Source organism: Myotis myotis, unplaced genomic scaffold (genome assembly GCF_014108235.1).
Source record: "Myotis myotis isolate mMyoMyo1 unplaced genomic scaffold, mMyoMyo1.p scaffold_m19_p_11, whole genome shotgun sequence".
Classification (NCBI taxonomy): Eukaryota; Metazoa; Chordata; class Mammalia; order Chiroptera; family Vespertilionidae; genus Myotis; species Myotis myotis.
In genome coordinates this window covers 20,930,351-20,947,704 of record NW_023416315.1, presented here as the reverse complement: position 1 = coordinate 20,947,704, position 17,354 = coordinate 20,930,351, and the positions used below count along the sequence as shown (strand labels likewise).

General features: G+C 43.1%; 1 protein-coding gene across 19 annotated transcripts in view; it reads right to left on the bottom strand.

Moving 5' to 3' along the window:
* The window catches only part of JAZF1 (JAZF zinc finger 1), a 304,972-nt gene that overhangs the window by 248,946 nt on the left and 38,672 nt on the right, over positions 1–17,354 (bottom strand). For 10 of the 19 annotated variants that reach the window (XM_036327763.1, XM_036327764.1, XM_036327765.1 and 7 more), the window contains one exon: positions 7,703–7,761. The exons of 3 other annotated variants lie outside the window; for them this stretch is intronic. In XM_036327763.1, the coding sequence (XP_036183656.1) occupies positions 7,703–7,761 (59 nt within the window). Of the gene's footprint in view, positions 1–1,268; positions 1,406–2,412; positions 2,457–3,207; positions 3,347–6,600; positions 6,616–7,702; positions 7,762–8,364; positions 8,452–17,354 lie in introns of those variants that run through there. 6 more of the 19 variants (XM_036327772.1, XM_036327778.1, XM_036327789.1 and 3 more) reach the window with 5 other exon arrangements.

The following is a 17,354-nucleotide window of genomic DNA, read 5'->3' as shown; positions in this document are numbered from 1 at the left end:
GTCATTACAATTTAAATACAACTGCCCAGTGATTGGTTCAAAGAGGCACTTCTACTGGGCTGAAAATGTATTTTCTCTTCATAAGAGCAGGAGTCTATTATGTAAAATTGTCAAGAAAATTTTAATTGCACTGCAGGAAGGACAGATCCTGGCCTAGCCCACAAGCCATGGAAAAACAGAGAGAAACAAAATGGGCTGAATGCCTAATCAGCTGTCTGTCACTTTCTGAATAATGACGACTATTCTAATTATTAGTCACCACACTGGGAAGGTGCAATTATGGAGCAGGGATGACTGCTTTAATTGCTGTTGTGTTAACCCACAATTCGTGAAACCTTTACAAAAATATGACTCAGGTTCCCATAAGCTACAGAGGAAAAAAAATGATTAACAGTTAAAATTCAGTTTTCCTCACTAAAACATTTTTTAAAAAGCTTTGAAGTTGTATTGACAGATATGACTAACAACTGTAATCACTGAAGTAAATTTAGTAAAAACGATCATTTATCTGTCACAATTTACTGAGGGAGCATAAGCAGTTCAGTAAATGTGAAGTTAAGTGAAAGCAAAGATAGAACCCAATTTTTAATGAAATGTAGAGCATTATTAATTGGTTTCCTAGCAACAGCCAGCTAAAATGACTTAACACGTCTGCTCAATCATATGCAAATATAAGTATTATCCCTTAAATGTTGATTATAGTTGGTCTTTTCAGATGCAAATCCAATGTGTAAAGTGAATGTAAATGTTGATAATGCTGATACAAAAAGATCCCGTGATCAACATCATTCTGGTGTTCCAAGCATCAGAATTAAGAATTTCCCTTTGCCAGGCCAGCAGGCTTGGCTCAGTGGTTGACCTTCAATTTATGAACCAGGAGGTCACGGTTCTAGCTGGATCCCCAGTGTGGGGTGTGAGGAGACAGGGGATCAATGGTTCTCTCTCATCACTGATGTTTCTGTCTCTTCCTCCCTCTCCCTTCCTCTCTGAAATCAATAAAAATATATTTTAAAAAATATTCCCTTTGGACCAACTGCAAGATACCTGGGCTGCCATCTTCCTTTCCCTGTCCTCTCTGTCTCACCTTACCACTGCCCACACACCAGTGCAATCGTTAGATAAACTAACAAAGTGATATATAGCCTGGCTTTGCTGAATCACATTACAATTGTTTCTCATGCTTTCAGCTTACAGTTCAATCAGAGGATGCAAGGGATTTGTCAACCCAACACAAAGAAAAGTTGGTCTGGTTGCAAGTAATACCAGACCTTTAGGTGATTCCATCAGAGGCCACGTAGACAAATTCCCTTCAAAACTGCCAAATACGGCACTCCTTCAACCTCGTTCCAGCCTTGTCCTGCAATTCAAGAGAAGCTCCGGCAATAGGGGCACCAAGAAGAGACACCTATAGGGACAGAAAGGGTGTAGCCCCTCAAAATCACCATCAGGCTCCAAAGCCACCATAATAATACACCATTCCAAGCAAAAGCAATGTGCTTGCTAAGCTTTCATTTACTCAAGCAACACATATTTATGGCATAACTAGTGACCTGGTGCATGGATTTGTGCACACTGAAAGGAAATTAAATGGAAGGTGGCCTGCAGGGCGGGACTGGGCAAGATGGCCTGGACATACCTTGGAGCCAACCTCCCGTGGTCCCTCCCTGGCATCTGCGGAGTGAGCAGGGTCCCTTGGTCTGGCTATGGGGATCAGGCTGAAACTGGCTCTTTCACATCCCCTAAGTGGGGTCTTGGAGTGAGAGAGGGCACTGTGCAAAATTGCTGTCGCACAGGGTGTGGAACGCAAACACAAGTGTGCAGTAAACCAGATTCAGGGCCGACAGTGCCCCAGCAACAACATAACCCACGGCCGAAGGTGGAATTGCAGGGCCCAATGAGGAATCGCGCTCCCTCCTCTCTGGTTTTGGGATGCATCACCCAAGAACCGCCGCTGCCAAGTCACTGCAGCTCAGCAGCTCCTGTGTTCAGCATCTGCTCCCTGGTGGTCAGTGAGCGTCATAGTGACCGGTTGGACGGTGGGAGGGACACAGCATATTGGCCTTTTATATATATAGACTAGAGCAGCCGTGGGCAAACTACGGCCCGCGGGCCGGATCTGGCCCGTTTAAAATGAATAAAACTAAAAAAAAAAAAAAGACCGTACCCTTTTATGTAATGATGTTTACTTTGAATTTATATTAGTTCACACAAACACTCCATCCATGCTTTTGTTCCGGCCCTCCGGTCCAGTTTAAGAACCCGTTGTGGCCCTCGACTCAAAAAGTTTGTCCACCCCTGGACTAGAGGCTCGGTGTATGAAACTTGTGCATGGGTAGGGTCCCTAGGCCTGGCCAGTGATCAGGGCCGATTGGGGCCTTCCGGCTGCTGGCCAGGGCCTTCCTTCATTCTGCGCCGCCCCCTGGTGGTCAGCGCACATCATGGCGAGTGGTCGAACTCTGGAGGGGAAAATTTGCATATTAGCCTTTTATTATATAGGATTACAATTTATCAGGCAATGACCTAGGTGCTGGACAGTGGTGAATAAGAAAATAATCCCTATCTTCACCTTCTTAGTGAAGGGGAGAGAGAAGTCAAGAAACACATAAGATTTCAGGAAGTGTTAAAAAATAGGGTAATATAAACATTTCACCAGGCTTTGCCTTAATTCCTATTGACTCTTAAAGAGAAATATCACTAGAACCTCATTAAGCTGGGAGTCTAAAAAGAAAATAAAAGTGCCCAACAGTTTAGTTCATCAAAGTGGAGACAAATGTCAAAAAGAAAAAAGGTGGCCAACCACTCCATTCAAAAGAGGATTCCCCGTTATTTGCAGCATCTAATGCCAGTTCAAGGAAGCTTTATAAAATTTTGAGTTAAAAATCAACAGGTTATACATGTGACTGCAGTCTGGGTTGCTAAGATGTTTCTTTTAGGCCTGGGTTCTGGAAGCAGCATCAGCAATACCTGGGAACTTATTAGAAATGCCTATTATGGGGCCTAGCCCCATGCTCACTGAATTAGAAATCTGGCATTGGGCCCAGAAATCTGTGTTTTAATCAGCCGTCCAGGTGGTTCTATGCAAGCTAAATTAGAGAGCCACCTTCCCCAGCCAATTCAGCAAGATGGTGTGTCTCCGAGTTTATGCTTAGCACTAACTTGCTGCAGATTATTTCAATCAACAGCAAACCGAGGATCTTTGCACTGTACCTTCAGCATGATGGCATGCATTCAAAATAAACACACTAATTTGTGTGAATTCCTGACACAGTAACTTTTTCCAAAGAATGCACCACTCAGGACACAAGATGCTGATTTACTGATTTCTTAAAATAACCAATTGTTCCAGCTAAGAGAGAAATGAAAAGAAGAAAGATAGTTACTCTTTAGGAAACTCATTTGGTGTAGCCTTCTGAGAGAGGGTCTGATAGTCACTGAGTTGTGGGATCTAGTCTCTCTTCCTGGACCCATTCCAACACTGTCAGGGCTCCATCCTAAACCACAGGTGCTCCCTAGGGTGGCGACTAGAGGATCTTAAAGGAGGACTCGCTGTAAATACTCCAAAAATCCTTGCTGAATGAATGACTCCATCGAATTCTTATATTAAGAGAGAACACTTAATCTCTTAGTGTTCCTGACAATAAAACGAATGTGTGTGGGCATCCGTTCAACAACTTTGAAGATGAAAAAAAGAATCTAGGAGATGCTTTAAACAGAAGAGTGAATCTCAAATGAATTGGGCATTAGAATAATTTGTGATGCCTGATAAAAATGAAAATTTTGGGGCCCCTTTAACAAACATTTGATTCATGTAAATTGGGGTCCAGCATTCTGCCTGTTGAATAAGCACATCTGGGTGGTTTGTATTTAAATTACCAACATGGTAATTTCTTCCAAGGGGTATTAAAAAGGGGTAATGAGAGAGGTGTTTTTTTTCACTCAGGAAAATAAAGCAATACTACAGCAAAAGTACTGCAAGTTCTTTTTCTCTATGTGTGTGTCAAAGCTGGAGAATTGTAGTTGGGAAGAAGTTTGTATATCTTTCATTAAAGTAACTTTTGACGAAGTAACTTCTTCTGATTACAAAATTACACATGTTCTTTGGGGGAAAAAATGGAAAAGTAAAAGGGGGGAAGTAAAAATACATACAATCCTGAGATTACTTAGTGCATTATATTCTTTCAGATAACTTGCTGACTCTACATACACACACAAACATACACACACACACACACACACTTTTTATTTAAATAGTGGGGACAGAGTACATGTAGTTATTGTATGATGTGTTTTTTATATCTAAAAACACTGTCAAAATCCTTCTACCATTCCTTGATTCTTTTAAGTATAAAATGACAGAGGTCTAAACATTAACTTTACTGTCTAAGGGTTGTTTTTTAATCAAGAAATTAAAATTCTATTCATGTGGCCACTGCATAAGTACAAATATTTGTACCATTTGTACAAGTATGCTAAAAATCTCATTATTGTTTTTATTACAATGATTTAACATAGATACAGTTTATTAGTAAGTTTTATTAGTTCATTAGTTCATTTTAATGAATGTATATACATTACTTGAAGGCCTGTAGACATATATACAGTGTATTAATATAACAAAGTATTTACTTTAAAAAAATTTATTAGGCCAAGGTTTTCTAATTGAATTCAAAGGGGGCTAAAAGACTCTGCTGAAATAAAATTGAGACCAAACATTTTTTTTACATGCCCTGAGAGTCTGTAAACTTTAATTCTATTCAATCAGTCAGTGGTCAAAACATAAATGCATTTCACAGAATACACACACCATAACTTGAAAAGCAAATTCTTGCGTATTTTCTAAACATGAGTTTATGTGACTAGCCCACATTCATACTCCCTATAGGACCCGCTATCAGAGAGCCTGCAATGGCTGCAACATTTAGTAGCCACACAAACTTAAGTAAACCCTTTCATTTTTGTATGCTTGTTCCCTCATCTGGAAAATGATGCTAATAAATAATATCTGTTTTGCTGATTTCCAAGGGCCAAGTGGGATAATACATGTGAAGCTCTAAAGTACTACTCCAACGTCATCCAAAGTCCAGGTGGGAGCTAGCTCTCTCACGGTGCTCACTCACCATTTCCTCCCACCACATCCCTTAATCTTTTGAACACAATAGGAGATTGGACAGAATACAAAATGTATGCATGTTGGGCCACAGAACAGGGAATAATTTAACCATATAATATTTGGCTTGAGAACTGCTTTACAATTGAATCCCACGCCAGGATTCCTTACTATGATCATGCCAAGTCAAAGTGATGTATTGTGGGAATTCTTCAAGTAACAGCTCTTTGAGAGTGATGGGCATGGTCACACACTGGGCTTATCATCATCAAGTCAAAGAACCCACCATGACTGGAAACAAAAATTCCCAGGCCTGACATCAGATAGTCTAAGTTTGTAATGTAACCGAAAAAAAATTTTTTTTTTTTTTTTTAGTTTTTAATATATTTTTATTGAGTTCAGAGAGGAGGGGAGAGGGAATTTGTAACCGAAAATTTTTAAGATGCCCTGACCTATCACAATAGTTTCTAAGCCAAATTATTCTGTGTTAAAAAATCTTTAGTTTAAAGTATTACACATATGTCCCATTCCCACCCCCTGGCCCCCATATTGATCCCTTCTGGCCTAATTATTCTTAACATTAAAAATTACTCAATCGTTTCTGTAAGACTGAGCACCCTAAGTACAATATGATTGAACTGTAGGTCTGTGATTTGTACATTCACAAGGACAGAAAGCCCTCAAAATTGTTCTCAGTCACTTCAACAAAAACATCTATATAAATGACCTGACTATGCACAACCAACTTTCCTCTTGGTACCCAAGGTTAGGGAAATAATGAAAGTTTGGCCAGCCCTTTCCAAAGCATGTTTTATTTCACCACAATCTTCTCTCCTTACATAAATAATACCACAGTAGGCACTAGATGGTTATAAAAATTTTAAACATCCTGAAAATTATAATTATCATCTCATTTTCCTTCCCTTTTTCCTGTAGAAAACAAGCAAAAAGGACAGATATTTGGCCCCTCCACCCTGCCCCCTGCATATATTGACAAAGCTCTGGACACAAAGACACAACATTCTTTTGTTCATTCAACAAATGACCAACTAAGCATTCTCAGCACCAACCACAAATCTGCAGAGCTTATCCCAGAGCAGTATCCTACAATTTGCTAAGAGTTCTGTAACCATTCTTTTAGAGAATCAAATATTGCCTGATTTTTCTAATCTCTGGGTTGGAAAACCGGGCTGTGGCTTTGCCATGGGCATTCTTTCTCAGAGGTTTCCTCTACTGAAGCAACAGCGTGGTTCTCTCAATGTACTACTGTTTGGTGCAATTCTTAAAATTCGATGCAAGAAAAAATTCAACACAGAAACCTTCAAATTTATTGTACTAAGCAATCTCACCTGGAACACATGGGTCCGGGGCTGACCACATACAATATTGATTAAAAAACACAATTCTTTGATCATACTGTTCTCATGATCAGATGTTTCTTGGCTAAAAAAAACACTTTAGTTGGAATCCCAAGGAGAATATCATTATATGTAATTTTCCTACTAAAACTGATGAAATGGAATAATAAGTGCTCGTTTTGTAAAACCTGTGAGTTATTGGTCACCTGATTACCATTAGAGAATACTAATTAGGGTAAACAGTATGTGGCAGTCTTGGCCTGAAAGACAGTTAGCAACGAATTCATTAGGGAGAATGAGTATCAGCAAGGCTCCGCTAATTTATAACACTGACCGCAACATGAAATCCAGTCGTGTTCCAGACCCAGAACTCATTAAAAGTGCAATGGGAGAAGAGGGAGCGAAGACTGTTTTTGCTTACAAACTTGAGGCCTTGTGGGAACAAAGTATCAGGATACCCATAGCTCAGGGGGAAACCAGGACTGCCCATAAAGATTTCAAAGGAGTCAACTTCAAGGACGAGGAAGGATTCTTGAGGGTGGTGAGGAGAGGATTAACTGAAAGTTATAAAGTGAAATGATTGCGAAGGCAATTTGAGCTACGCATAAGGAAGCAATTCCCAGCCATAATTTTAATTAGGAGCCCGGAGTGATCTTCTGTGTGATGCTGGCCTTTCAGCATTACCATGATGCAGAACTGCCCCGCCTCCATCTGCATGAACATAGAGTGCAAGTGAAACAGACACAGGAACAAAGGTCAACCATCCTCCATTCTTTGTATCCCCCCAACTGCAGGTGCAACTTCCCAAGTAAAATACCTGTGTATAGTTAGCTCTCAATTCATAGTCAATTGACAAACAACTGATGAAACCAAAGAGCCCCCACTCTCCCACCCTCACCCCCCAACCCATCTCTGACCCGGCACATTTCTCCCACATACGGGACTTCCTGTTGTGCTGCCAAAGGACCTTGATGGATATACACAGAAACCCTGAGAGAATCAGCGAGTGGAAGAGAGGAAGAAGCCATAAAAAACAGACCCTGCTTTAACCACAGACGCAAACTCCCAAGCAAGCAAGGCTGGGTCTCCCCTTTCCAAAAAATGTCATCCTCCAAGCCTCGAAAATTGTTTACTCATCTCTATTTTATCATCTGGTTCATTAAAATGAGGTTCATTTGGCTTAACAAACACTCTTCTAAAAAGACAAATAATTCTATAAGCAGGCCAGAAAACATACCCTTTTTATTCACTCTAGGGATCAGATTTGCTCTCTGGCCACCAGCTGTAATTGGCTGCCTGGAAGAAATGAGAGTTTTAATTGAGAATGGTTAAAAGGGGAAGAAAGGTGAACTGCAAGACAAGGAAGGACCATCCTATATAATAAAAGCCTATGTGGCGTTGTGTGACACCCTCACACGACATGGTCATAAGATGGCCGCCACAAGATGGTCACAAGATGGCCCACAGGGGAGGGCAGTTGGGTGCAACCAGGCCTGCAGGGGAGGGCAGCTGGGGGCAATCAGGCCAGCAGGGGAGGGCAGTTAGGGGGCGATCAGGCCAGCAAGGGAGCAGTTGGGGGTGATCAGGCTGGCAGGCAGGCGAGTGGTTAGGAGCCAGCAGTCCCGGATTGTGAGAGGGATGTCCGACTGCCGGTGTAGGCCCGATCAGTCAGACATCCCCCAAGGGGTCCCAGATTGGAGAGGGTGCAGGCTGGGCTGAAGGACAACCCCCCCTTCCAACCATGCACAAATTTCGTGCACCAGGCCTCTAGTAGGGATATAACAGAGAAGGGGGACCACAATGGGGAAGAACATTAAAGAATCAAAAGAACACCTGCTGCTTAGATAAAGAGGTAAGATAACGAGATGATGACACAGACAATGTACAAGGTGTGTTTACTTTTTAAAATCTGTCAGAAAAGGAAACAGAAATTTTCTTCTTCTTCTCTTTCCCCGGCAGCAATGCTTTCAGGATCCGGTTTCCAACCTAGTGTTAATACTAGAGTTCAGCTTCAATTTGAGATAAATGGACTTTTGTGCAATAGCCTTGCTATTGGAACTATTTGCTGTGATAACTCCTTACTGTGACCTACCAGCACCCCACCTCCCTATTCAGCCTCACTCACAATGTCCCAGCCACACAAAGCTTCCTCCTGTTCCTTGAACAGGCTGACTTGTTTCTACCTCAGGGCCTTTGTACTTGCTGCTCCCTCTGCCAAGAACAGATTTCTTTCTGGAGAGTCTTGTGCATCCCTGTGATCTCAGAATAAATTTCACCTCTTCAAATGGGCCTTCTCTGACCCATTTAGCACCTTCTATTTTGTATTATGAACAAAATTCATATACAACTGTCTGTTTTGTATTGTTCCCACTGCCTATTTTATTTCCTCCTTAACACTTAGGCCTATCAGACACGCTATCTTGTTCATTTATTTAATTGTACATCACTCATCTTTTCACTAAACTCCAAGTTTTCATGAAAGTGGGATTCTAATCTCTTGCTCACTGTCCTCTACTCTGTACCTGGCATGTAGTAAGCTCTCAATATTGTTTGTTTCAAAAAGAACTTTAACAAACATATGGAACACTACCTCTCTTTTTTTAAATTTGGAGATTTCTCCATTATAAAAAGCATCAAAATCATATCCAATGAAAACCTTTAAGTAAACATATATGCTTTTAAATTCCAGAGTTAGAATTGTGTTAAACTTACCAGTAATTCTCTTTCACTGAAGAAACACAACATGACCCTGGTTCCTCAGGACCCCCAATAAGAGCCCAGTCTAAAATGATTTTTATTTGGGGGCCTATAGTGACAATATGAGCCCCATCGTTAGGGAATTTCTCAAGGATATGAGAACAGAGGATTGAAACGTGTATATATGTGTGTGTGTAGGTTTGTAACTCCAAGAGTATATTGTCCAATCCTTGTTTACACTATCATTAATCATCTTTCATTTTGTATTACAGTTATTTATATGCATATTCTCTCTCCTGGATTGTAAGTACCTTGAGGAGTAGGACTCAGGTCTGATTCTTCCTACCTCCCACACAGTGCTTTATACATTACAGGCCCTCAATAGACACTGCCCGGATGCATGAATGATACTTCCACTGCTACTCAGAAGAAAGCAAACTGAACTATCCTGTCTGCAGGTAACAATTTTTCTAAGTGATGACTGGGTAAGTCGAAGGCACTAATATTTCCTTCTAAAATAATGTCATCATTTACTATTGAGAGATAGACTATTATTTGAAACACAAACAGGCACATGTTGCATTGCACACACACAGACACGCCAGTGTGAGTGAAAATTAAACACAGAAATTTCAACATGGAAAGTTCTAGGCCCAATGTTTGTGTTCCCCCAAACTGAAGGGTCCTCTCTCCTCAACAGGCTACATACCTAACAACAGAACTGTGTTGCTACTACAAACACTAATGAAAAGGCAGATATGAGACAGAGCTTTCGCCATGTGGCACAGAGTTTACTGTTTAAGCTGTAGGGGCGGCCACATGTTACAAGTTTTACAACTGTTCTTATGTCGGTTAATTGCTTCTAAGAGCAAACGGCACCCTGCCACATGCTTGTAGCTGCATGTTCTTGGGCTATTTTAATCAGAACGGGCCTGGATTTATAGCAAAATAACTTTACTCAGGACTTTCTGCCAAAATCTTATCTGATGAACACCCCCCACACGTGGACATCTGGGGATGGCGTTTCGAGGAACTGTTCTGAAGAACGTGGAGGAGATGTTTTCAAGGGCAAAAGAGAGCTTCAAAAGACACAAGTACTTTTTAAGTCTGATCAATAGCAAAGAGCATTCACTGTAAAATGCCTCTTAAACCCTCCTTTCAGTGACATTTACAGCAACTCCAAGACAAAATGCTTATAAACAACCTGGTGGTATGCTGGCTAAGTGATACCAACATAAAATCCTCTGTGTTTATCTACGTATCTAGGTAGAAGGAGGTTATCCACAGATTCATCTCTAGTCCTCTTCTTGTATTAGCATCTCGTGCTATTGTACCGGCTCTTTTATTTTAAGCAACACCGTGTTATGAAGTTTCTGCAAGCTGCTGAAATTGGCAACTGTACAAATACCTTTTTCCATTCTATTTCATTTCAGGAAAAATATTCATTTTCCCGCAATGTATGGATAGCACTGCCAATCTACACTGCTGCTATGGAAGCCGAACAACATAACAACAACAGAGCTCATAATCTGAGTAGGGACTAATGACTACAAGTTCATGCACCAGGTACTGTGCCGAACAGCCTGCATTTTTTATTTCACATAGCCCTTACAACTCACTTTATTTTACAGATGAAGAAACTGGGACGCAGGGAATTTAAGAGATGTGTTTGAGGGCGACAGCTAAAAATAAGTGGTAGATCTGAAAGAGTGGAACCCTGTTTTCTAACTGTAAGTTCACTACACTAAACTTTTTCTGCCTCTGGTGATTTCTTTTAAAAAGATTATATATATCTACACTAATAAAAGACAAACATGCAAATTGACCATACTTTTGCTACACCTTAAACCACGCCCACCAGCCAATCAGAGCGACTATATGCAAATTAACCCAACCAAGATGGCGGCCGGCAGCCACGGAGCTGGAGCAAGCAGGAAGCTTGGTTGCCCCAATGATGGAGGAAGCCAAGCTTCCTGCTTGTCACGGTGATCTCTGAGCTTCACTCAAAGCAACAAAGTTTCAATTATAGAAGGTAAATAAACACCAGATACCTGCTTTCAGCTGGCCGTGGCCACGGAGCTGGAGCGAGCAGGAGGCTTCCCTCCTGCCCGCCCTGGCCAGCTCTGAGTTCCTCTCAAGGCTACAAAGTTTCAATTGTAGAAGGTAAATAAATCCCAGAATAAAAAAATAAAAAAAAAGGAGGCTGGGAGCTTCCATCGCCAGGGGGCTTGGCCAACCTGAAAATGGCCCTCAGCACCTCACCCAGTCTGGCCAGGCACCCCAGTGGGGAACCCCACCCTGAAGGGGGTGTGACCAGCTGCAAACAGCCATCAGCCCCTCACCCAGGCTGGCCAGGCACCCCAGCAGGACCCCCACCCTGATCTGGGACACCCTTCAGGGCAAACCAGCCGGCCCCCACTCATGCACCAGGCCTCTATCCTATATAATAAAAGGGTAATATGCAAACTGACCCTAACAGGAGAATGACTGGGAATGACTGGTCACTATGACACACACTGACCACCAGGGGGCAGACGCTCAATGCAGGAGTTGCCCTCTGGTGGTCAGTGCGTTCCCACAGGAGGAGCTCTGCTCAGCCACAAGCCAGGCTGAAGGCTGCCAGTACAGCGGTGGTGGTGGGAGCCTCTCCTGCCTCCTCAGCAGCACTAAGGATGTCCAACTGCAGTTTAGGCCTGCTCCCTACTGGCAAGTGGACATCCCCCGAGGGCTGCCGGGCTGCCAGACGGATGTCTGATTGCCAGCTTGGGCCCAATCCCCCAGGGAGTGGGCCTAAACCAGCAGGTGGACATCCTCCGAGGGGTCCCAGACTGCAAGAGGGCATAGGTCGGGCTGAGGGACCTCCCCAAGTGCACAAATTTTTGTGCACCGGGCCTCTAGTGTGTGTGTGTGTGTGTATAATATATTTTTTTATTGACTATATATATATAATATATATATATATTATATATATATATATATGTATGTATATTATTGATTTTGGAGAAGAAAAGAGAGGGAGAGAAGGAAATGGAAATATCAATGAGAGAGAATCATTGATTGGCTGCCTCCTGCACACCCCCTACTGGGGACCAACCTTGCAATCTGGGCATGTGCCCTGACCAGGAATGGAACAGTGACCTCCTGGTTCATAGGTTGATGCTCAACCACTGAACCATCCTGGCTCGACCTCTTGTGATTTCTTAAATGGTAAGCCGACCTCCGCAGGAAAAGAAATGACCTGGATATGTACAAGGATATGGCCTGTGCCCGTCCAGCAAGGATGAGTCTAGAAACAGCAGTGTGTTTAAAATCGAGATAGAAATAACACCTCCATTGAGGTGGCTGTCATGGGTGTGCCTTAAGCAGAGTTGAATATATGGTAGGACTGGACAGCTCAAACCCACCAATGTTTAATGCGTACCTGCCGTACCCTGGCCACTGCAGCCTACGCCAGAATCACAGAGGTAGCAGCGGCCTTGTCTCCATGGGTTTGCAGTCCAGTTAGGGAGAAGGACTGGTAGGGATAGCAGTTAAAATACTTCATGAAAAGACGCCATATTGACACAAGTTGTCCAGGCACAGGGGTGTGATGCTAAGGAACTGCCCAGAGGCTCCCATAGGTGCTGGGTCTTGAGACTGGCCCTGAGGGAGCTGGCAGTGAGCTGACAGGACAGGCTGGAGGGCCGGAGGTGGATGGCTGTACACACTGGAAGTCTGTAGGAAACAAGGCTGGAGGCCAGAAAGGAATAATGGCGTGTGCCACACGCTTACTCTGTGTCGGGCGCTGTGCGAAAGCACTTTACTGACCAGCAACCCGGCAGGCTAGGCATCCTGATGCCATCTTATGGGTGGCGCAGCTGAGGCACAGAGGAGGACAGTGACTGGCCTGATACTGCTCAGCACAGTGGTAGGGCTGACCTGAGACTCAGGACATCCCTCCCAAAGCCCACAGCAGACAGGTGTACTGCCTGGCCTCTCGGGGTCCCACACGGAGACAACATGATAGCAACCTCTCCCCAACTCCACGGAAAGCAGGAGGGCTGGACTAGAGGCATGAGGCCAATGGGCTGCTGAGATGGAGCATTTTCTCAGCAGCCAGCGCCACCTCACCAATTGTTCCTCTGTCCTGCCAGGGCCCTGCACAAGCCTGTGGCATCCCAAACCAAGCGGGTGAAGCCTACTGGGGCCAAGAGGCCTGCAGCAAACCAGAAGCACTTTTGCTCATGACTCCACCGAGCTCCTCAACAGCATTTATCAAAAGCAGCAGAAGCTCTTCCTTGCAAGTCCCTGTCTCCCTGGGAGGTGGCCGAGTTCTCAAATGAGTTATGCATATTCGTTACTTGTGTATCCCCAAGATGCAGATGCTTTCGGAATCCCCTCCCCTCCTTGCTGAGGCTGTTTCTCAGCGGTTACTGGGTGAGTGGCTTCTGCAGTGCAGCCAGGAACTCAGGAGGGCCAATGTGGGTCCTTTTCCATCTGGCAAATGCGAGTGACTTGGTGACATGCAAAATGTTATTGTCTGTATCCTGGGAATGAAGAGGAACTGAGGACTGGTGGAGGGGGGCACCATTACTAGTGTTAACCCATATTTATTTAGAACATAATGGGTCCTCTTCTAAGAACCTTAGATGTATTAATTCACTTAATTGTCTCGACAACCTATCGGGGTAGATACAATTATTACTCATTTTCCTGATAGTTCCACACCTTGCCCAAGGTCATGCAGTAGTGAGTGGTAGAGCCAGAGTTCAGTCTGGGGTAATCCCACTCAGAACTCACCATCTTAACATCTATCTCAAGAGAAATACGTATTGCAGAACCATCCCTACCATGTGTTACAAGCAGGTGTCACCACTCTATAGGGCTTACGTGCTTATTACAAAAAGGGAGTGAAATGCAGATAGAATAGCACACGTTCTCAGAGAATCCTGATGCTGGTGGAAGCTACAATGGAAATAAGAGCCAGAAGCTACAAACAGACCCAGCCATACCAGAAAGGCACAGAGAACAAGTTAATAATGGCCTAAATACAGCGGCATCGCTTCAAATCCAACCTATTATTAATTAATTTATGTATTGCCACCAGGGAGGCGGCAGCTAGTATTAAGTTAGATTAAATTATGGAGAAGCTTCAGCGTTGCTGTGACTATTTCAACAGTAATTATTAAGTTGCTCTGCCTTCCCTCCCTAATAAAAGCCCTTTATTCTCATTCTCAGAATGCTTCACTGTTCACCTGTCGCTAGCGTCTTTTGACAGGCATGACAAGCTTTTCAGAGTAGACTAAAGACACTTTTCAAAGAGAACAAGGAAATCTGATTTGTAAATCCTAGGAGGCTTCCGATCTAAACTCGGATCTCCGAAGAATATTCACCTCCTGTTTCCTCCAAAAAGGGTACTGGGTCTCACTGCTGTGCTGAGTATATACTTGCCAAGACTGACAGGCTCTGAAGGAACAGGGAAGGGAGCACTGGGTGAGCAGTCCGAGGGCCTGGCTCACTCCCAGACTTGCCTCTCAGGCATCTGTGAATTCCCCTTAGTGTGCACATGTAGAGAACAGAAGCACCTACACGACCTACCTCCGGAGCACGCAGCAGCGTGGGCGGGAAGGGAAGCTAAAAGGAGGTAACATACATGAAAGTGGCGTGGAAATGACAAACCTCACAAGTGTGAGCTGATTCATGAACTAGTTTGCCAAACATTGGACTATTATATTTAATATTTAAATGAGTTAACAGATTAATTAGGTTGTGGTAGACCTACCAGGGCAGGGCTGGGTCACTACCCCTTGGCCCAGCTCTGATGACCTCTTGCCCTACTACTCTTGCTTCATACCAGAGATAAATTGCCCAACTGCCTATAGGGACACCTGATCCTAGTTCAGATTCTGCCACTGAACCTGCTTTAGTGAGCTCCTGACTGCCTGGGGACCTGACGGACCATTGTCTGTCTCTGGCATGGCCAAACCTTTCTTCCTAGGAAAAGACCAAAGGAAGCTCCTCACACAGGCTCATTCCTTCCCCCTCTGCACTAGCTAGCGGGCCAGAAAGCCTGTAGTCATTGCTTTTCCTATTGCCCTGCACTCAGTAACTCATTCATTCAATAGACTTACTGAGGACCATGAAGACAACACCTGCCCTCAAGGAGCTCCCATGGCACAGGAGGCCCAGCCCTGGGGACAAGCACAGATATTCGGAGAGTACACTGGGGGATGGGGAGACATAGGTCCCCGCTGTTTCAGGACAAGGAGGCAGAAAGGAAGACCGGGAAAGGTTGAAAGCTTCTAGAAAGGTTGAATGAAGTCACTAAAAGTCCCAGTTGCCCAGAAAACAGGCAGAGAGCAACATGATTGAGGTGTCAAAAGAGAAGAGCCCTCACAGTGAAAAAACACGAGTAGCATATTTTTACTACTGTCTAGGAAACACATGCCTGCCTGGCCCTTGTCCCACACCCCACTGTGGTTCTGATTCAGGTCTGGCTGGGGAGAGAACACACATGCCCTTACGAGGCTCTACAGGTGATTTTAATATCCGGCCCCCAATAAATTCTGTTGGTGCTTGCAATATTTTTCACATCACGGAACAACACAGTACTTGGTATTTATACAACACATTGAATTGAAGTAGAGGTGATTTGGCAACACCTACGTGGGGATTGGTTTAAAAAAAAAACAGCTTTCCTTCTTTACATTTCTACAATAAGAAAAATAAAATGCTAGAAAGGATATTAATCTTTTGCAACCACTAAATTCAAGAAATTTAGAAAGGGAGCCACAATTTGTCCTGTTAGAACTTTTTGAATGGTTGTAGGCAATATTAAATGTTTTAGCAGTTAGAAATTCACAGCCTGAAATTTGTGGGTAAAACCCGTTCATGGCACACAATTTTAGAAAACTCTCAGGTTATGTTGTCACAGCTTTTAACTGGGGGTGGAACAGAAATTCACAGGCTTCAGATATGTCGCCACAGCTCGTATCCTTTTCCAGTGAAATCCCCAGTCAAACGTTAAACAGAAAGTCGATCTAGGCACAGTTCAGAGGCATGTGACTTCGAGAAAATTAAGTTCACAAACAAGATGAACAAGCAGCTCCCACATAGGAAGCCTGACACCCAGAGGAGAAGGTTTCGGAAAGGATCTTTTAAAGGCTCAGCTTTCTGAGCTCTAGAGGTGGAGCCAGAGAACCTGCCCGATGTTCTGTAGGTATACATGGTGGAATGCCAGAAAATTCCTGTAAGGTGTTGGTCAGAGGCCAACACCACGCACACCAGGCCAGTTTCCTCAGTAAAAGGCTGTATTTAGAGTAACATCAAGTGAACTCCAACAAGACTCTCCATTCAACTGTTAAGTTATAGTATCTACAGACCCAAGATCAAACCAGGCATTTTCTATGCAGCACGCCTTCAACTACAAGGCATAGGCCAAACTAATAATACATTTTTATTTGTATTCTTATGTATTTTTTAAAACATATTTTTATTGATTTCAGAGTGGAAGGGAGAGGGAGAGAGAGAGACATCAATGATGAGAGAGAATAATTGACTGGCTGCCTTCTGCATGCCCCACACTGGGGATGGAGTCCACAATCTGGGCATGTGACCTGACCAAGAATCGAACCATGACCTCCTGGTTTATAGGTCAAACACTCAACCACTCAGCCAAGCTGGCTGAGCAATAATACATTTTTTTAAAGTCCTGATTTTTGCATGTGGCCACATAAAGTAAGTTCAGCAGTTATTATGAACTCACCCGCAGAAAGATAACACAAGTTCCAATGTTGAGTACCTGACAGATACGTTAAATATCCATAGTTCTCTTTATCTATGGCTTTCCAACTTTTGACCACAGCCTGAACTAAGAAACAATTTTTAACATTTCAACTAGTATACCTACACATGGAAAACTGAAAAAAAAAAAAATTCAAACACTCTTTTCTAATTTCTTTCATTTTAAAAATAAGACAAAAATTATACCAGTCATGATATACAAGCTATTACTGAGTTTACAGTTAGAGAGAATACCACAGTCAGAAAAATATTAGTTAGGTACATTATAGTATATATGCACAGTGAAATAGGATGTAGCCATTAAAAGAATGAGGCAGATGTACCATTCATATGAATGATGTCCAAGGTAGATTATTAAATGAAATAAAACTAATTTAAAAATGGTTGGGTTCGCTTCTGAAGGATGCTCC